This window comes from Hippocampus guttulatus, chromosome 4, assembly GCF_054856545.1.
Source record: "Hippocampus guttulatus isolate MCC_2025c chromosome 4, RoL_Hgut_1.0, whole genome shotgun sequence".
NCBI lineage: Eukaryota > Metazoa > Chordata > Actinopteri > Syngnathiformes > Syngnathidae > Hippocampus > Hippocampus guttulatus.
In genome coordinates, this window is record NC_141264.1 from 16,810,495 (window position 1) to 16,832,868 (window position 22,374).

The following is a 22,374-nucleotide window of genomic DNA, read 5'->3' on the forward strand; positions in this document are numbered from 1 at the left end:
GTGAAAAACACAAACCATAAAAAGTACTGTGCATAGCAATGAAAGCCACCAATGAAGTCATTTGTGTTTTCTAATGTGCAGGGCATTCCAACAAAATTGACATCATTTGAAATATGAATATCTGAGTATCTACAAGTTTCTGACTTGTTGACTTTGCCAAATGTAAATGTTTTTTACAACTTCTTCGTGTTATGTGTTTATTTATATATAAACACATAACACGGAGTAGGACTAGATAAGTTCTTTACTTCTTCCTACTCCCTTGAACATAATAATTGTGTTGAATGATGACTGATTTCTCTTTCCTTTTACTATTTTACTTACCTTACTTTCTGTCAATTTATTACTGTATATGTTTTTATGTTCAATAAACAAACAAACAAACAAGAACTTTTAGGGCATCATTACCATGCTTTTCCTTGCTACACGCCAAAGAGTTGGACGAGGAATCTGGGTTTTCCTAGACTAAGAAATCATGTCTTTTTTTTTCTTTTTTTTGGGACACTCTACACATCAGCTGATAGTGGCGGTTCCATATGATTAGATTGACTTACTTTGAGGGTGGGCTCTCAAAATCCTCCTCCCAGTAACTTCTTCCCTCCTCACGGTGCAGGTCAATGTCTCTGCTGGAGGCAAAGTTGTGACCGACTGCCTCACCACCATGGAAATACAGAGAGTTGCCTTCTGACTGGCAAGCATGCTGTAAAACACAGTGTATTGTGCTCGATGATCATACATGAGAAAGTCATACAGAGCCTTAGTTCATGTAAACATGTACCTTGACTGTCGCACCGGGAAAAAAGAGCCAGTTGGCCGTGTCTGGGGGGTCGAGGTTGTCCTCCATCAGGGGAGTTTTATGAGCAGCGTTGAGCAGCAGCACATTGTCCAAGCCCCAGCAGGACTCGTAGCCTTCTGGTCCTTGAGGTGCTTCCTGAGACCAGCGAAGATGAATGTTCTCGGCCCTGGACCTCGGTGGCATTGGCAGAAGGTGGACGAAGGTGCTGCTGTTGGTAGGAGCTCTGGAGGCACACAGTGTTGAGGTTTTGATAGAGTTGTGTGGAGAGCCTACTTTAAAAAAAAGAGAGGAATTTTATAAAAAAGGAAGGGATTGCGAGAGACCTGATCTTCTCCAGTGTGATCCAGTCCGAGGTATTGGCATTTCCACTGAGGCTGTATGATACGATGATGCTGGGGTCTGAGTAACTGAAACGACAGGAGCCGGAACCTAGGCAACACAAAGGACATACAATGACTTTTGAATGAATTATGTGTCAAATGTACATTATTTTGAAGGTTCTTTTACATCAGATGAACCAGACTAGCTGGAAAACGATCATTTTTTCCAAGAATGCACAAAGGCATAACTTAGTGCCTTTAAATTACTTTGCCCATGTGGAAAATAATGTTGAATGGTGTCATTATGGGATTAAGTGACATGAGAATGGTGTTCAAGGATTGAATTGGGGTTTGGTGAAAGGAAATATTTCAAAAATTCATGGCATCTTGTATTTTCTTGTCTGATCGTTTTTGAAACACAAATAAGGATTATATATGATTGATCAGAGTTTTTCATAATTATAAAACACTTTTACACCCCCATTGAAATGGCTTTCCATCTTCCAGAGGTAAAATTCATCTTTAAAACCTTTATGTGAGACCACTGTGTGTATGTAATGTGTTTGTGTGGATGCTTGCGGTCACGGTGGGTTCAAAGGTCATTAATGGAAGATCCCAATGCCTGCATCCTCAACTGCTATACCCCCCATGATGGTGTAGCATCCATGTTTTGTCAAACTACTGCACTGCTCCCTCCCCGCTTGGATACAACCAAGCATGAAGCAGCCACCACTTAACTGTACAGCTTTGGCTGTACAAACTCACATGTATGACAAAACAGTAGTAAATAAGACAATAAGAGAAAGAGGAAGAGGAAAATGGGAATGGTCCGTTCAGTTGCGCCTTCCCATGAGAACCTCCGGATGCATATAATGGTCATGAAAAATAGAACATCTCTAAAAACTCTACCATGGCCTTCTGGGTGCCTCGTGTAAAAGATTAATAAGCAATGCAGACCAGAGAGAGCGAGAGATGAGCAGAACTGTATTGCGTACAAGCTGGCGGAGTGACAGGCGAGCGCAAAAGATGTCTATTTGCTGGAGCTACACAGGTATTGTTCCAGATTGGATTAGATTGACGCATGAAGTATCTTCGGTGTTCGGACAATGATAAAAGGTTTTTCACATTAGCTTGTTCAATACTAAATGTGGTTTAATGTCATATTTTGTTAACGTGCATGAATGGGTTCTGTAAGAGGCAGAGAAGTGATGATCATATTGGTAATCATACAAAAGGCCCATGACTTGCTGTGGTCAAAGAAAATGCATTGAAGAATCATCTGAATTTGTGACATTGAAGTGGTGGTTCCTGAAGTGTTTTTTTTTTTTTTTTTTAAAGGGGCCCCAAATCCTTAGTTGCATTAATACTCACCCAGAGCAAACTGAAGGACGGATGCTGTGCTGGCGTTGAGAGGGACAGTTGTCTATAGGGCAAAGAGAAAGGGTGGTGAAGGACATTCGCGCATCACAATCAAACTATGAATCTCTAAATTCCATTTTTTTCCCTTTAAACCACCAAAACATTGTTTCATCCATTCAATATTGCTTGTCCTAATTAGGTTTGTGGATGAATTGCGACCTATCCTAGCTGACAATGGATGAGAGATGGAGTCAATTAAAAGGGCACATATAGACAAACAATCATTCACACCTGTGAATGATGTATAGACTTCAATGAACCTAACATGCATGTCTTTAGAACGCGATCGATAGGCAGAGTATGCTGAGAAAACATGCAAACTCCACACAGGACAGCTTGAGCGGAAAAACATCAACAACAACAAAAAAAGGGGTGCAAAGCTGTCCAAGAGTGTTCACAAATGGCACTTACCAACTCCCGCTCTCCAAGGGGCTCGCAGAAAGTGACTGCTCTGCCATGCATCAGGACCCCACACTGCTCGCCCAGCACACAGTTTGCGCACTCAGACCTGCACAGCAATCATCAAAAAGACAGGGCGATCAAGACAATGCATGAATTTGAGGATCACAACAGGTTCGGTTACATACCAGACGGTTGGGTCCAACTCCCCTTGCAAGTTTGAATCAAAGTTGTCACGCAGCACAGCATGGTTAGCATGGACCTCCACTACATGTGCACACACATACCATAAGCTCAATTTTAAACACTATTTGCACTTCCCTGTATGTTTGTAACCTTAAATACAAGAAAAGCCATATGCTGAAATGCAGACTCACACAGACTTGGTCTAAGTGGAGACTCTGTTGGAGCTGAAACAGACAGAAAAGTCAATATCAGAAACAAAACAAATCAGAAATAAACATGAAAGTCTGTGGCAAATGGTACATTTCTTCCTTTAAATTGTTAAAATTGTTTTGTAACTGACTCACATTGCAAAATGTTGCAGTTAGCACCGCCAGCACGTATTTAGCATGGAAAATGCTTATAATCTATGTAGTCTAAAATGTTCTAGTCTTTAGATTAAATGCATGGAGTTCACCCAGTGGGGGGGCAGTCAATTATTTGTCAAGACTTGGGCTTTGGAGTGGACCATTAAATTATTCTTTTGCAGATGCCTATACATGCAAATGTTCAATAGAATCTCAATCACCTTGTATGCCGGTCAGCATTTGTAATGTGCATACATAATACCGCATTCAATGGGCAACAAAGTTGTTCAGCAAAACCGAAGCTTTCAACAACACTACAACTAGCAAAAAATGTCATAACTGGATCAAAACTGAAGAAAGATGGACTGTTCAAGCACTGTAACAAAATTTGAACCTGATCCAAATCAAACTGTGAGCGATGCTCCACACATGCAAAAATCCAGACGGATGACGGCTATGAACTATAGTATCCCCGGGTTTCCCACAGCGGGATACAACAAATGTACTGTACTTAAGATATATGTATTTAATATGTCGTTACGCTTCTACTAAAAGTTGCTCAACAATCGTCCTGGAAGTGCTTAATGCTGCATAATACTCCAGACAGGCAAATATGCTCTGTGTGTACAAGCAGTCACTAAGTGCATACATTTTTGTGGGCCTCATCGTCAATCATGTGGTGGCAGAACAAACTTTGGTGGTGTCCTGGCTGGCCGCAGCTGTGGTCTCCTGGCCGCTGATGTTAATTCCTTTCAGTCACGAAGGGCCGGGCAGCCATGATTAACGGTTCACTGCCAATTAACTGCTGTCCACCCCGGAGGCGACAGCTTGCTCGAATGCAGCAATCTGCGGCCAAGGCCAAGCGAACATTCTAAAGCATCAGTCTCCTTCGGGATGTACCGCAGCAGAAAAGTATTAGGACTTAATGAATCAAATATGATGATTTAAAAACACCATTAAAACATACAGTCTGCCATTTTGCATGGTCTTGAAGTTACAGAGCATATATGCGACCTTTGTGCTTCAAAGCTGAGGCAGTTGCAAATTATGGAACTGAAGAGGTTGTGTTTAGAATTCAGGATGGATTGGTGACGGGGTAATATAAGATTCTGAATTATTTTCTTTACTTTGCAATTGCCGAGCACGAAGAATCGTTGATTTGTGCTACTTAATTTAGTCGCCTGTAAGAGCATTAAATTATATGTAAGCACGGTTTTAGTAGAGCAGCATGGTGAACTTGTGGTTAGCATGTCTGCCTCCAAGGTTCCCTCAATGAATTATAGCTTTTCAGTGCCGGCAGCCCACACCGCTGTACCCATCCACGACACTCCTACTACTATGCTTGACTGTCGGCAAGACACACTTTGTCTTTGTGCTCCTTGCCTGATTACAACTACAACACAACTTACACCATCTTAACCAATGAGTTTATCTTTGTCTCATCAGACCACAGGACATGGTTCCAATAAACCATGTACTTGGCCTGCTTTCTGGTCCATCATCTTGAGAAGAGGGCTCCTTCTCCTACAAGTCCAATTTGATTAGGTGTAGAAGTATATGGTCTGAGAAGCAACAGGGTGAGCCTCACCTCTTTCGCCTCTGCAGCAATGCTGACATTACTCACACGTTTATTTTCCAAAGACTATTGGTTAGAATGCTGAGCATGTGCACTCAACTACGTTGGTCGACCATGGCAAGCTTCAGTCTGAGTGGAACTGTGTGTGAAGACGTTGTGACCATCTGGTCTTGCAGCTCAGTTTCAGGGTGATGGCAGTCTTCTAACTGGACATTTTGTCTGTACGCTGATCCATAACACATAACACCAGTTGTGTTTTGTGCAAATTAACCATCTATATGCACTGTATATTCTTGAATGAGGGTTTGAGGGCCCAAAAGTGAGATCTCTCTAAGTGTGACATCGCCTTTGACCTCTTGAACAATGCCACCCTTGAAACCAGTTGAGCTTCTTTGCGCGGCTCTCATATAAAGCCATCGTTCTCGAGACTGGAGAGAGGGATAATCTGCCTCCGTAGTTTCAATCCAGGATGAGCCAACCCATCTGATAAAACACATGCAACTGTGGGATCTAAAGTTAAGTAACTATGCTACTTCAGTCAGTCATTCAAAACGGGTTATAATCGAGTGAGTCCGAAATCAGTGCGACAAACAACGTGCCTTAATATAGTGAGCGCTCGGCAAGTATTTTTGGTTTCGACAACATTGTTGTTTGCAATTCTGAATGCCAATTAGGAAAGGATTTATAGAATCACCCAGTAGTCCTAAAGTTTCATGCAGGGTGATTCAGTCGGTGCTGCTCTGGCATTCCTTTGCTGCTCAGCTTCACAGGGACAATGAAGCCCATGAAAAGCATATCAAAGGCCTCCCGAGCACTTCTTGTTCTCCGCTTCTAATCCTTCAACGTCTCCTGATTCAAAACACACTCAAGGCAGCTATGTAGGATTCCTGATGTGTGCAAGCCGTGCATTCTTTGTGCGACTTGTTTGCGCCCTTCCTAAAGTGTTATAAGAAGGGGATAAATAGTTGTGTAAACAGTTTACAAAAGCGCGCAAAGAGAAATTCCCACAAATCCACGCACTCAAAGCCCTGTAACGCACAAGCTATGTTGATACTGTGCTCTCTTCAACAACCCTCCCGAATTGCATTTGGTCTTGCTACTGAGTCCAGCTGGCTGCAGAGAGGCACAGAATCTTTTTCTTTTCTTTTTTTGGAGTAGGTAATCCTCATTTACTGTTTTCGTTCTCTATGCTTCATCAAACTCTGTCTCGCTGTCTTATATCACGCAGAGCCACTTCACCCTCTGCGCTTCCGGACCAGACAGTGGTGCTCATTTCACTAGGATTAATCCCCTCTCACTTCCTTAAAGACTTCAATTACTGCATCTTCTATTAGCAGCTCATCTCTGCTAATGCCTGTATCTTCCAAGCGAGGGTTTATAATCGAGCACACACAGCGGCACGCACGCGCAATCCTGAATGCCTTGTTGTTGTTTTTTGCTGATTTTCCCAAGCACCCATCAACAGGAAAATACCAAAAAAAAAGTTGCACTAAAAGTGGAGCAGTGCTGATGAGTATTTTTGGGGGTTGAATGATTGTCATGAGCATAAGCTTTGGCAGACTTAGACATCTGCACACAAATGGAGCAGGGCACAAGTCATATTAAATCTTCTCTCCCTCTTCCACTTTCAGTCCGATCCTTTCTCTAATCTCCCCTCTCTCTTGGCTTTTTCTCGCCACTCCGTAAATGCCATCCGCCCTGCTCGCCCCCCTCCAGTTTGCTCTTTTTAACTTCGTCTGACTCACATCCTCGACGAGGTGAGCCGCGTTTGAAGTCGCACTAACTGGCGGTCGCAATTATGTTATCCCCGGGACTCAGGATGCTGTTGTTTGAGCTTCAATGAATTACTGAGATGAGACGATCCTCCGGGGTCGGATTGTAGGCCACTCCACCCCGCACTACAAAAAGGAGGGCCGCCGTTTGGATTTCAATTGGCATCATTATAGTAATCATATAGGTGAGTGGAGGTAAGCAAGAAGCCACTCGAAGACACTAATACTTTCCCGTTTTATCCTGATTTTCCCCAGTAGGAGTTTTCAGTGCAGTTGGAAAAAGAGATTTACTCCTTCAGGTTGAGCGTACTTTAGACTGCTTGCGTCAGATATTAACAGGCTTGCAGGATACCGGTAGCATGGCCGAGCGGTCTAAGGCGCTGGATTAAGGCTCCAGTCTCTTCGGGGGCGTGGGTTCGAATCCCACTGCTGCCATCAGTGTTTTGTGAATTTCTCGCAGGATCAGAATACGTGTCAGTGGTTTCTCTATTTATGGGCAGACAGGGTGCCTTTTTCAACTAAAAACCATTCACAACCACATTCCCATTTCAAATGTTCCAAATGGGTGAAACTAATGCTGTGATAACACGACAGAGCGAAACAAGCTTTGGCCACGGTTACAAAATTTGCAAATTGCTTTTAGGAGGAAATATATTCAGGGATTATTTTTGCCATGAGAAAAATGAGTTTTCTCTGTCAAGAAGCTCAAGTAGTTGCAGCACCCTCTATTGCTGGAGTATCACATGCCAGTAAAGATCTCCCAAGTGAGATACAAATAGAACTGCATAACTCCTTACACGGCTGCCCTCCTTAATGGGCATGAGGGTAAAAGTGTAAGGGTGGAAGTACAGAACATGCAAAGGTTCCAGGTCACGAACGGCACAAGAAGGTAGGCTAAGTATGTAAGTTAGCGGCAGACTTGTCATTTTACATTTTAAGGTTTTATATTGGTGGCCTGCAACTTTGTTGTAATACTAGTTGCTGGACTTATGACTACTACTTTGTAGCGTAGGTAAGTTATAAACTATGGTATTTATCTGATAAAAAAATAATAATCAAAAAGACAAATATAAACAGTTCTTGAATGAAACTCACCTTTGGGAAGAAGAATGGGATCTAATCATGTTACCCACAATGTACTTCAACTGCTTTGGGCTGTCTTGCTCATTTGTTATCATTATTTTGTCACATGAAAACATTAAATTGATTTTGTTTTGACTCTTTGACTTGTCAAGTGGTTTTAGAGGACAAGACAGACTGATGTTCACTTACAAATAGTCCTTTTACGACAGCATTTTACTGGGTCGGGACCCAATATGTGTCCCAGGTCAAGTGACAATATTTCGATTGCACATTTTTTTTTGGAGGAAATGGCTTTAGGATTTATTTTAGGGAATATCTCCCAGTTGTGTTCCTTATTAGTAGGCATAATGTTGATCCACATTATACAGTATATTTATATAATGTAATCTGATGATAGCTGGGCATCTTTATTTTCCGTGGGAGAATGTGAGTTCCAAGGAGCAACCCAAATTTGTAATTTGATCTAGAGCTGGGCAGGAAGATGGGCAAGTGGTGTGCTTCACAATTCTAAGGTTTGGCTTACTTCACCATGCATTTTAGGGTAATTGAAAGTGTCTCCATGTGTCTGCGATTGGCTCACGACCGGTCTAGGGTGTACCCGCCTCTCGCCGAAACTCACCCTGGGAAAGGCCCTGCAACCCTAACGAGGACAAGTGTTGTGGAAAACGGATGCAATCTGATGACATGTTGGCAATACATTCCAGTTGTCGGGAGGAAGCAAATTTGTAATTTTGATCATGAGTGGGAAAAGTTTACCTTCTCATTTTGTAAGGATTTCAGTCACAAATAGTGGACAGGGTTCATTTCAGCTTTGCTGAAGGTGAACACGCAGGGCGGGTGGGAGTGAGGTGACGAGAGATATGCGGCCCTCCATTACTTCTCTTTTGCGCCGCGTACAAGCGTCCCTCAGGGAGCAGTGGCCTCTATGAGTTATAAATCCCCGTGATAATCCATCTGGGTTGCGGTGTACTGGTCCGGGCTCATAAACACCAGATTTATTTCCCGACTGGAAATGAGGACCCCAAATGATGGCGGGCAGAACGCCGGGACCGCTGGCCTGCTGTCAGGAAGTGGAGCTGATGGACGGCCGGTTGGCTCCACAGGCACAAACACTTGAGCCCTCAGCCGACAGCGCAGTCCTCCTCATCTCTTGCCATGAACTTCTCTCATCTGGATTACTTTGTCGGAACTCAGTGGGGGTAAATTTAGCTTGAGTGGAGATGTACAGTATCTTTTCAACTTACTACCTAGACACAAATTACAAGTGTCCTATTAGCTAAGGCTTTTTTTGGTGCCCTCTTTTGGATAAATTTTGAATAAAACCAAGAATATGTTTTTTTTGAGGACAAACTCCACAGAAAAAAAGTGTCCGTATGTGAACTCATGAACAGCGGCTCACAAATAGGCTGGGGTTGACTCAAGCTTAAAATTCGGTCTAGAGAGCCAAACATTCATATTGCACCAATAAAACATGAACGAAAACAAGAAGGGCCCACCTGACTGTAGGAAAGTTTTCAACACGATGAGGGCGTGAGCTTGAGCGAAGATTTCAACACCCATCTAAATGCTTCGTCGTGTGCCGATTTGATTTAAACACATGAAGAGTTAACACGACGACATGGCGCCCGTTGAAAACTTCATGCACTGTAAAAAGGATTTTGGTGAATGAAAGAGAAGCTAAGAGTAGATAAAAACATGATATTACTGGGATTGGAAAATCCATTAAGTTGCATCTTTGGCGAGTAAAGGGAATAAAGTTGTTGTTTATAGTCTGAAACTCAATAAAGTAGATATTGTTGGCTGCTGACACATTATTTTACATAAAAATGTCATCACTGCTCTCTATGCCCAAACGGTTTCGGCACCTAAACCTTCGCTTTCTCTTCAACTTTTCACCTGACGAATCTGAATATGTGTTTTTCAACCCATAGATGCATCTCCCTCCAACTTTTCTTTTCACTTTTCTTCCTCCCTCCTCCAAGGATCATCACCCTGCTTTACATCGCTTTCATTTCTGCGGTTCTTCAAAGCGTCAGTCTTAAGCATAAGAAGAGGCTCGGGCTGGCTTCATATTTCTTTTTTCGGAAATGATGATTCCACTTTGAATATTAATCTTGAGATTTCAAGTAACTTGGGGCTCTGAGCGGGCCACATACTGGAGGAGCAATTGAAAATATGATCCTGTCAGATGTGAGAGGTCATCACTAAAATGCCAGCACAGTCTGATTTGTGCAGATGATGTTGACTTTGTCATCTTTCCTGTCGGGAAAAGCTGTCATCCCTGTGAGCGATTATTTCCAGCTCTGCATCCCTCCTTCATGGCCCCCGCCCGATTATCAGTGTCACACTTGGATTTGTTTACTACAGATCATCATGGATACGTCACTGCTTGCTGCTCTGCTGCCACTTACGACATTTTCAGACCTTGTGGTTGAAATCCTTGCGACTTGTCCGCTGTGCCTTTCGTTAATGTCCGACACAATCCACTACCGTGTTGTTGGGGTAGACTTCCAATTCAAAACTCATTTTCCCAATAAGAAACTGTGTAAAGTCACCCTGTCGCCATAATAAAGCATGAACATAAGACGATGTTTTAGTAACATTTCAGCATTCTCAAGTTTATGACTGCACCTTTTTTCTTTGCTATAACTGGTACATTATTGTGATATAGTATTGTTAAAGGGTAATCTATATTATATGAAACAGGTCAGTGTCTGCATTTTCAAATGGAAGATTTTTTTTTCAGATGGTCTAAAGCAGGGGTGTCAAACTCATTTTTGCCAAGGGCCACCATATAAATGTTTAATCACCTCCCCTTATTACATACACAGTGCACAGATTTCTTGGTTTTACTGTTTGGTGCTTTCTACCGCCTTTATTACCGATTTGTCTTACTGTTTATTGTGCATGTTAAATTGCTCCATGTACAGCACTTTGTATGCAGCGATGGCTGTTTGAAAGTGCTCTATAAATGCTGTTGACTTGACTTGACTTGTTGACAACAAATTGATGGATAACTAGTTCAGAAGTCACTAAATCAGAAGTCAAGAATAATGACTGTTATTGTGGATTACATATGACAATTTGAATTTTTGGTTCAGACTTTAGCAAGCATCATGGAACTTGACATGCTTGATTTGCTTTCGCGGGCCACATAAAATGATGTGGCGGGCCAGATCTGGCCCCCGGGCCTTGACTTTGACACCTGTGGTCGAAAGACTGAAATAAGGCAGCCGTAGCGTTGTTTTATATATACAACATGTCATTGTCTTTGTTTTGGGTCCTGTTTTTGAAGAATTGCTCCCTATCTGCTGAACTGCTGCTTTTTGTGAAGCAAGTTACAAGTCGCAGGCCAAAGCAAAAAAATTGGCTGAACGACGTGTCTCCAAAAAATCGAAACCCCTGGTCACTTCGATAGCATCGAATAGGAAGCTTTGTGAAGTTTTATTTGGCTTTAGAGATAGAGTATATGTTTCCAGGATTTTTTTTGTGGGGGGGTGGGGGCGACATTCCTCCAAATTGTACGACTTTTAGGGCATTATAAAACAATCAGCGAGCAGATAGTGGTGAGGTGTTCGATCTCTCGGGCAAGGAGGTAACACGCATAAGATGGAATACTTCAATAGGCGTGTCCTTGAGAGAATATCTTCTTTCATTTCCCACCCCAACCTGTCTCCAAAAAGGCATGAAGAGTGAAATGACTGCACCTCTGAAATTTACACTGTGAGGAGGAGCCTGCGAGTAAGCAAAGGGGTTCTTCCCTGTAAACAAGCGATTATACTCACTCAGCATGCGAAATTGGACTGTGCTGTCTGTCAATTGCTACTTAAGGCTGTCACAGCAAGTGGATACCGTATACGCGGTGTCTGCCACAAAGTAGAAATCTCTTGACAGCAAGGGAGAACAAGGGAGAGGGTTAAAAAGCTAACTTGAGCATAAGCTGAAATTAAGCTGGCAATATAGCGCCTCTAGGATTCTTGAGCTTCAGCTGTGTCGCTGTAATGCTGTGCCTTTGGAATGAAGAAGTGGAATCCTTATACCCTTTAACAATATGTACTCAAGAAGGGGAACAATATGACTGACTGCTTTCACAAGACTCAAAGATGAAAATAAATGCACTTGTTATTGACACATTGTTTACACAGAATTTGACATTTGGAGCGATTCCTCTGGATGGATTATACATGTCCATATAGTTCGTTACATTGACAAAAAAGAATAATAATAATAATAATTATATGTGAATATTTCCAGATTTTATTTTGACATATCAGTGGAGTAGTAAATCAGCTTTTATTTTTAAAATTGTAAATGGACTGAATTATACGTATTAACATATCTATCAATACATATATATAAATAACCTTTATTCGTCCCACACTAGGGAAATTTGCAAATTTGAGTACCATATTGGATAAAATCGTATTCCCACTGAATCCAACAAAAATGAATCATTTCACTTCAAAAATCATATTGGACCCCATATGCGTGGGTGTGTTAATATGTGTGTGTGCGAGGGGGGGGGTACAGTGTGTACTCACCTCCCTGTTCACAGAGTTGCTGGGCCAGAGCATCCTTGAACAGGATCTGTCCTCGGTGTGTGGCTGTCGCTCTAAAATTTTGGGAGAAAAAAAATCAGAAGAATGAATTGAATTTGAACAAAATTTGTTATCACCTAGTATGTTTATTTATGCAGTCATCAAGCATAAATTCCACAAAAAAGTAAATCGTCCTTTCGTCAGTTTTTTTTCATTGTTGAAAACACAAAAAACAAATCAGTTTGACATCGCAACACAATTTCATATAAACGTGCTTTCATACATCCTTAATGATTACATCATTGCAATGTGTTTGTGGTGCTGAGGTAGAAATATGTGCAGAGGATAAAACATTTTCTCGTGTCAGATTCCCTGCACTACATTGCTGAATCGTTGCATGATCAAGAAAGCTGATTGTCCTGGACATATGATGCATGTGTGGAATACAATAAGACTCCCCCCGGCACGCACATGAAGTGCATTATTTATAAATATGAAGCTATAAAGATCTCTTTACATATATGCGTTTTTCCGCACGAAAGCATCAAAAGTCATTAATAATTACAACTCGTTTAAAGGTTTTTCCTGGTCTGCTTTGACACCTCCTCTTCCAGAACAATGAAACAAGAATGGCTTAGTACTTAATAATGATTTGTATTCAGTTTATGAAAACAAACCAAGAAAGAATACATACCATTTACTTGCCAGCTGCTACAGTCTCCTACAAATACGTGAACTTGTACAAACTGTAATCTTGTGTTGCATATATTGATTTAACTCGTCAACTGAATGACACACATAGCGCCCGAGGATTGCAGCAGAAACATCTAAAAAAAAATTATCGAACCGTTAGACCGTGAAGAAATGCGGGACTTGAACGGCTACAGCGGAAAAGAAAAACACATGGCAACTGAGATAATCAGATTGTTTGAAAAACAGTGAGTCAATGTTTCTTGAAAATGTTACAGAGATTGTAAAATGTTTGCGACATAGTAACATTGAATGCCAAAAGTTGAACCACTCGAATTGTGTAACTTCTGGAATGTGTCACAATTGATGTGAAGTGCTGTCCATACTGTCTGTGTTTTATTTAGCTGACAGAACCTTCTGTGTCAGCCTTGGCTGCTCTGAGTCACGCACTGCTCCCCTGTCATGTGGTGTTCCACAGGGCTCAATTCTGGGGCCTCTGCTGTTCTCGCTGTATCTGCTCCCATTGGGTTCCATCTTAAGGAAACATGGTATTCCCTTCCACTGCTATGCAGATGACTGCCAGATCTATGTCCCACTGAGCAAGAAAGACGCCTTCTCATTGAGGCCACTCCTATCCTGTCTGGAAGAAATCAAAACCTGGATGGCACAAAATTTCTTGAGATTCAATGAAAAGAAGACAGAGGTGATATTGTTTGGTCCCAGTGGCCCTTGTACATTCCATCCTGTAGACTTGGGCCCCCTGTCTCCTTATCTTAAGTCAACAGTCTCAAACTTGGGCCTTAAACTGGACAGTGATTTCAAACTCGATCGGCAAATTGGTGCCGTTGTTAAATCCAGCTTCTTTCACCTTAGACAACTGGCCAAAATAAAACCTCTCCTCTCTCATGAACACTTTGAGACGGTAATTCATGCCTTTGTCACATCCCGGCTCGATTACTGCAATGCCCTTTACTTTGGAGTCAGCCAGTCCTCCATTAAGCGCCTTCAGCTGGTCCAGAATGCCGCCGCTCGCCTCTTGACTGGTACTCGTAAGAGGGAGCACATAACTCCTACTCTGGCATCCCTTCACTGGCTCCCCATTCATTTTAGAGTTATTTTCAAGATCCTCTTATTTGTTTTCAAATCTCTGAATAATCTCGCGCCACCTTACCTCTCTGAGCTCATCCGCCCCTACACACCTGCCCGGCGCCTCAGGTCTGTGGACCAGACATTATTAGAAGTACCAAGAACTAAACTCAGGCTCAGAGGGGATCGAGCCTTTTCTGTTGCTGGTCCCTCTCTCTGGAATGACCTCCCACTAAACATTCGGCAAGCCTCCTCGCTGCCCATCTTCAAAACCCTCCTCAAAACTCACTTGTATTCTTTGGCATTCGACTCAGCATGACTTAGATTTGTTCTTGGTTTTACTGTTTGGTGCTTTCTACCGCCTTTATTACCGATTTGTCTTACTGTTTATTGTGCATGTTAAATTGCTCCATGTACAGCACTTTGTATGCAGCGATGGCTGTTTGAAAGTGCTCTATAAATACTGTTGACTTGACTTGACTTGACTTATGTTATGTGTTGTGTTTATTTATTTTACTTTATGTTAACTGTTTTGTTAAGCGCTTTGTTACAGCTGCCGCTGTTGTGAAAGCGCTATATAAATCAGCATGTATTGAATTGTATTGTATTTATTTGCAGAAATCAAACAGGTAATTTGGTAGACTCATGAAGTCCTGCTCTAACCAGAGAAAATAGCACAAATGAGCAGCTTTTCCAAAAGCAGTGCTTTTGCTTGTTTTTTTGTGTCAATGGAAAAGTTCAAATTATGTTCAGTTATCCATCTGACATCAAGAAAGCATTTTAGTCTTACATTTATGTACCGGTAGCTTTAAGAATTATTATGATGACTTTCTTTGATTGCAACCGCCAGTGGCAGCTGTTTCATGGTTTGGGCTACTTTTTTTTTTTTTTTTTTTTTTGCAGAGGCATGGGAGAAAAATGTCCCATTTGTGGTTACGAAGCAATGAAACAGTCACGCATCATCGATATCCAGCTAAACTTAGTTAATGCTCGTTTTTCACCGTCCTTTTATGTTCTGCATGGAATTTTGCAACATGTACAACTGCCCCAGCGTGCAGACCTTTTATGGCTACGTTTGTCTTGGCTCATGAATAATGAATACAGCCCTCATTATTTAGTAATAGCTCTTGTGCTGGTGCAGAGTATGGCGGGGGAGAACATACTTAATTATAGTCATATTTCAGAATTGGTTGAGAACTAATTTGAGTTCGGTATCTATGAATAAAAGATGATGCATTTCCGACAGTAGGTTGCAATGTACAAAGTAGGAACAAGCCTCTTAAAAATGTACTAAACACGGGTTCAGTCACTGTGAAAGCACTACACTAAACTCTGTGTGTGTGTGTGTGTGTGTGTGTGTGTGTGCATTAGCACACACACAAATACTCGAGTCATCAAGTAAATACCCATTGTCAGAAGTTCATGCTAATCTGTGCACCCAACAAAATTCAATGCAGCTCTGCCTACCTTGCACAAGACCAACACTGGCTAGTTTAACCATACTCAACCATAGTTTTTCGATTTAGATTAATTAGACTGTAATAGGGAATTTATTTCATGTGTTTCATGAAAGTGATTCCGAGTGGGAGTACATTTCGTCGCCAAATGGGTGTGATTGTTTCAGTGTGACACTGGCGTCTGCCCTGCAATCACACTTCACCGTCTTGGGTGTGTGTCCCTCATCACACACACACACACACACACACACAGACACACACACACACACACACACACACACACACACACACACACACACACACACGCGCGCGCACACACACCATCTATTGAACATTTAAATGTTAATTGGACTTTGGCTAGGGAGGAAAAAAAGCTATTAGTGGCCTAAATGTTTCCTTTTCGTCCTTAAACGGGGGCATCATTCATCTTGTGAAAATAAGTGTCATCCTCCTTGCTCATTAGACTAAAGGAGATTCACAGAGATGAAAAGGGAGACAGGATAAAGAGGAAACACGGAATTTAGTAAGGGGCAAAGTGATAACAAAGGAGGACTGAGAAGGTCTGCAATTTGTTGAGAGAAAACAGATCGGGTTTCGATAGACTGCTGTCAAATACGGTACATATAGCGTACATAAAAGCTGTGAATTAATGGAAGCACACACACGCACACACACAGACTCCAAGGCATGTATGCGCTTAAACTGTATGCAGATGGACAGCCTGTCACTCAAAGAGCACCCGAGAGAGGGTAATTACGAAGCATGTCTTCCATGTAAGATTACATGTTGCTGTCGGCCATAAGCATCCCCCAGGAACCATTTTGCCAGTTACACACAAACATACACACACACACACACACACACACGTGCGCGCTATCCATTAACTGTGCCTACTACAGCGGGATTATTCTAAAGCTGCCCATGCAGGTAAACATTTTACAAGAACATAAAGATGTGCATCCAAATGGGATGAAATGAACATTTTGGGTAATGCGAATACCGTTTCTCTTGTCCTTCCTCCATTCATCACAAGTCTACTTTAATGTTATTCATCATCGTAATGATATTCCCCAAACTGTGAGCTGCGGCAGTTAAAATGAGAACTGCGCGCATTTGGACTCACTCGAGCAAAACACAGTCATACACCCGAACTGGTGTCGTGTATTTTCTCTCACGCTGTGGAGCAGCTGTGGTTATGGCACCGAAACATAACAAAGGGGTCCAATTACAGTGTATGGAGTATAACTGACATATATGAGGGGCTTAGATCCAAACGGTATTGTGTTGCATTGGAGTCGTGTCATTACATTAATTTAATATAAGTCTGTCCAAGTCCATCATGAGGTGTGTATAAACTAATCAAGTTGAAATGGGAAAGAAAGTCATGCTGTCAAAACTTGACAGCGCAGAATATAGGGTATATATTTTTTAACTTGACTTCCCCTCAAATATTTTGTTTTCAAAAGACAAAATCACAACACACTAGGCACTATTCAATTAAAATTAAATCAGGATCTTTGCAAAATTGCTTATGAAATCAATATGTGTTTTTGAATACATTTTTTGGGTGAATAAACCATCAACGTGAAACCTTGATAATTTCGCTGAATCATATATGCATAATATTTTAGGAAACCCCATATTCTGTTGAGTATAATTCTGTTCTTTAAAAGCCCTTTTAATTTTAAACTTCTTACTTCTATTCAGGAAATAACAGCTCAGTCACTTAAAAATTCTAGCGAATTTCCAGTAATTTCATCATTACCACGATGGTTGGGAAGGTGCAAATTCGGCCTCTCGTCCCTATGCCCCTAAATTAATTGAGCTCATGTAAATGTAATGGAGCTCATCAGAAGAAGGGCTTTGGGAGCTATTTTGCACATTACTTGCTTGTTAACACGAGTGTTAGAGCGTTACAGCTCCAAGGAGGCCGCAAAAAGCACCATCAAGCTTACCGTCACGGTAATAATTGTCACGATTGGGGAAAGGTGAAGGTAAATACTACAAACATCAAGAAGGATTCAGCCTTCGCCTTCCCACATTGCTTGGAGGTCAGATTCAGACAAGTGGGGGGGAAAGAAAACCATTCCCTGCCGGGTCAACAACAGCAACGTGTGACTATCGATCTTGTCACTCAGAATGGGGAGCCATTTTGCGGGAAACATATCCCAGAATGGATCATTTCACACAAAATTCAAGTGGAGCTGATTCCTCCCCCCTGTGGAATGTGTCACTTTGTTGCATTTAAAATGAAGTGGGGGTTCATATTCCCCATCTCCGTACTCTCTTTCATCTGGAATTCATAGTTGCCAGCAGGTGGGAACGCGACCCCATGGCGAGATTGTTTGACGGTAATGCGGTGTGAATAAGATGAGGACGCGTTGCAACAGTATTGATCACCACACTGAGGTGTAGTATGCTTGGATCTATGTGAGTGTGTTTTAGGTGTATGAACAATTACTGGGGTCTTGCGTCAGTCCCTTCGGAAAATAGAAGTTCCCTGAGGTCGCATAAAACTGAATTTGCTGAATATTTCGGGTACAACGCCGTAGAAATATTTGTAGTACACTGAAAGAAAAATAATCCTCTGTGTTTTTTTGGGGGGGGGGGGGTTCAAAAGAAGCAGCATGGTGGTCGATTGGTTAGCATGCTGCCCTCACAGTGCAGAGGTGCATGGTTCGATTCCAGTTCTGGCCTTCCTGTGTAGAGTTTACACACACACTAAACTCAAACATTTCAAAGAGTAGGTCAAAATATGGCTTTTTTCTTTGGCTTTTTTGTTTTTAAATAACACTGATTCCTAAAGCATGACAAAGACTTTGTCATCAATGATACACTGTATGAACATGTCTAAATCTACTGTCGGTGTTGACTATATTCGAGAATGTTTTTTTTTAAATGATGCAATTTACATACCATCCTGCATACTTTCTTCATCTTTCGTGTGATTCCCTTAAACCAGGGGTGTCCAAAGTCGGTCCTCAAGGGCCGCTGTCCTGCCTGTTTTCCAGCCTCTCCCAGGAGCAACACACCTGATTCAAATCATCAGGATCGTTCTAATGCTGCTTCAGAGCTGGCTGATGAATCAGGTGTGTTGCAACCAGAGAGATGAAAAACGGGCAGGACAGTGGCCCTACAGGCCTGGAGCTGGACATGCCTGCCTTAAACCATCACTCATGTTTGTTACCACATCATCTTCAGTCGATTTGTCAGATTGCCACTGGCCAGGACTTTTAATGAAGCGGGGAGGACCTTAATGACTCATTTCCTGTTAATATGGACTGGGTTATTGATTAGCATATATAGGAAATCAATGACAGGCCTATCACCTGGTGCAATTAAGTGTGCAATAGGTCAGCTGTCAGCTGGAGGTCTGAACTCTGACCCTTGAACGAAATCAGAACCTGTCTATTATCAAGCCTGTCATGTGTTCATGGGGGCAGCAGATAGAGGAGATTACTGACACGTTAAAACTCTTGAATGAAAGGCCAAAGGAACACAGACATTAATTGATCATTTGGCTGCGGGATAAAGCCACACAGAAAGGAGGAGACACAGCAGATGTCTCAGCATTCAACAGAAGAAACTATGAAGCATTTTTACCTGAAAGGTGTGCAGCCAAGCATTCGCTAAGTGATCAAGAGGCGTGGACTGTCACATCAGAGCACAAAGAATCAAATGTGGGTCACAGTTGTGTTTACTGCGCCACCGTGGACAAACACATTGATTACAACTTCTTTGTGCTCACGCTCTAAATGCAACAAAAATTAGAATGGTGGCATCTGGATTTAAAATCAGGTGCTAGATCCATCCGACTTGTAAAAGTAGTTTGAGTTCCAGAAGTGTGAGTTGTGTTTTTGATCTCTGTGTATACGAACACCTTGTTCATCTCCCCCCCTTTCCTCCAAGGCCTCCCCTTACCTTCCGTAGGTAAATTACAGCCCTGTAGAAAATGAGTTCTTTTGGCCATCTGCGTCCATGCAGTCCATCATGCTCCTCATAGCGCTGTGCTGCCACCAACCTTCCCACAATATCGGCTATAAAACTGCGCCGCAGTCACATTTTAATGCAGTGACAGACTGGCTTTGGCCTTTTTGAAGGACGCTGGGTGTCTGTGGCTTTAATTCAAACACTCACGGACGCTGTGTGGACACTCAATCAGAAACCAAGTGCTATCGGCAAGGGCAGGACATGATCAAGTGTAATTTGTGTTACATCCAGAGGTACCCACCACCACTTTTTAAATTGTTATTTTTTTTCAACAATTTGAGCTCATTCTCATCCTAGGATGTCAAACAGCAATTTTGTCTGAACAGATGTTCAAAGTTCACTGTTGCAATGAATGGGAGTAAACAAACCCTTTTATTTATCATTAATTTCACCCAAACATTACAAACAAAACTCAGAGGCATATGTTGTTTATCCTCTGCTTAAAATGACAATCATTACTGCAACTTCCTGAGTCACTTAGAGTAGTTGTAAAACTCTTCTTAGTTTGTGCCACCGTGACTGTATCATACTGACACCCACAAGTCGTGTACATCAGAAGGTCCTAAAATGACTTCATCATGACTGTAAAGTTGGAAAATTCTTTACATGATATGAATTTATGCTGTAACAATCTTTTTTAAAGTCTCATTTCGTAGATTGCTATTTTTCCTTTTGGAAAAAACAATGGAACAGAAAAAAGAAATTAATTTCCATTAATTTCAAAGGAAAAAAGTGATTTGAGATCCATTTGTTTTGTGATGCAAGCGTGATCACAGAACAAATTAAATTTGTATCTCAAGTTACTAATAAATGTCTTGTTTAAAAAATACCCCTACATGGCCAGAGACACTTGTATTTTCTCACACCCTTGACTATCAAATTCAAGCTTGATTAAAGTTGCCATTACACCTGAGAGAGGTGTCATGTCATCAGGCTGCCACATATCAAATAAAACTAAAAAGCGACAAAATTACAACGCAGCCGCCAAGGTCACCTGTTGAATTCCTCCCAAGAGGGAACACCAGGGAGGCGTCACTGCGGGGGACAATTATTCATGAAGATGGAGGCTCTGAATTGGAACTCGTGTGCGTGCGTTAGTTAGAGTGCAACTGACTGACTTTGATAAGGTCAACCGTGGGGGGGCCCCTGTCGTGACACAGTTGTGGCCCTCCATCATCAGCGGCGACACATCACTTCATTGTCATAAATACTGACACGCAGCAAACAATGCACACCAACACAAAAATACAACCATCCTCATAAGCTGACGTGTGCAACAGTAAATATGTTTGCTGGCAGAGAGAGAAATCCAGTAAATCTGTTTGGCTACACCAAAGTCCACCGCTTTTTTTTTTTTTCCGTCAGCCTGACCATAAAAATCTCTGTCAGACAAGTGCATTAATTTCGGCTTTTTGCGATTACTGCCAGAATGCTTCATTCAGTTTTTTTTTTCTGAAACACTGAAGTGAAATTGGCTTGTTTTCCTTTTTTTTTAAGAGGACACCCGCCGAGGGGAGTAGAAAAAAGCAGTCATTTATTGTGCTCGTTGAGGAAGGCTCAAACATTAAACAGCAGTTGATGTGTATCAAGTGACTGAATTTTTATCTGTGTGAAATTTCTCTCATTTGAGTGAGTACTTCTATATTATTTGACAGAATGCACTCTGCGTGAAGCACTTGACTGGTCCTATTTTTTTAAATCTACTTGTTTCCAGCACTAGCTAATTGCTTCTGACTAAAAAGGCATGTGGCTTGAATTGACAGCACGCCTACTGAACGGAAAAGACCACTTGTATTGGTGTGACTACCAAAGGCAAAAGATAACATGTCACTCACATTTGCAATAAAGCAATATGAGACTAAACATGCTATTCAAGAAATCTGATGATGATGATGAAAAGAACACACAAAGTATTGCAAATATACTAACTGTACAGTATGATATGATACTCCGCTATTGGCCGACAAACAATTTTAGGGTGCACGGCGCTCCAAGCCCACAATCCCAGAGGATCGGCTCCAGCTCATTCATGACGCTATTGATCATCTTTAAAATAAATGTTATTATTAAACATAACTGGCTTTCAGATTATTTAATTGTTAAAAAGAATGCAACAGAGATCTGAGGATGCTGCCCTATATGTCGATGTCTTTTTGTTCACGAAGAGTCGATTTAATTTTGTCTGTTTCATGCTCTGTCATGACCTCCTGTGCCCTATTTTCATGTGTACTTGTTAGATTTTCATTTTCACCTGTTCTCGTCAGCCCTATTCCTGGTAGCAAGCAATCAGCTCCCTCTAGCTACTCGTGTCTTGTCAGGGTGTGCCTCGTTGTCTCGTCAATTCTTTCTCTCAAGCCATGCCCACACGAAAATGGAGCCAAAATTGTTCATTAAAAAAAATCTGATTAACACTCATTCATTTAAAGAAATGTATGTGAACACCAGAAGGTGCTGAGGATGTTGAAAGGCTATAATGTGTAAGTCTGAAACGGCGATGTAGCACAGCCACAGGAAGTCTCCAAATACCAGAAGAAGCGAAGGTATAAAAGAAGACGCAAAGAATACTCATTGCAATAATGGCGGGTAATTGAACACAAGGTGGAGCTTCTGCTTCGAGTCATCACACTGTGATCCGTAGAGATGGGCGGGTGAAGTTTCATGAAGCTTTGAGGCTTCAAATTCAGAGCTTTGGTGCTTCATTGAAAGCAAAATTAGGAA

At 41.7% G+C, this 22,374-nt stretch overlaps 1 protein-coding gene and 1 non-coding gene across 3 annotated transcripts in view; one reads left to right on the forward strand and one right to left on the reverse strand.

Moving 5' to 3' along the window:
* reln (reelin) overlaps window positions 1-22,374 on the reverse strand; it is a 90,219-nt gene that overhangs the window by 29,479 nt on the left and 38,366 nt on the right. For both annotated transcript variants that reach the window (XM_086109449.1, XM_086109447.1), the window contains exons 4-11: window positions 12,437-12,507; window positions 3,312-3,344; window positions 3,123-3,201; window positions 2,947-3,043; window positions 2,488-2,539; window positions 1,120-1,225; window positions 779-1,019; window positions 555-700 (exon numbers count right to left, since the gene is read on the reverse strand). In XM_086109449.1, the coding sequence (XP_085965575.1) occupies window positions 555-700; window positions 779-1,019; window positions 1,120-1,225; window positions 2,488-2,539; window positions 2,947-3,043; window positions 3,123-3,201; window positions 3,312-3,344; window positions 12,437-12,507 (825 nt within the window). The remainder of the gene's footprint in view (window positions 1-554; window positions 701-778; window positions 1,020-1,119; window positions 1,226-2,487; window positions 2,540-2,946; window positions 3,044-3,122; window positions 3,202-3,311; window positions 3,345-12,436; window positions 12,508-22,374) is intronic.
* On the forward strand, window positions 7,166-7,247 carry trnal-aag (transfer RNA leucine (anticodon AAG)). Its single transcript has one exon. It is a non-coding gene; the product is annotated as a tRNA-Leu (tRNA).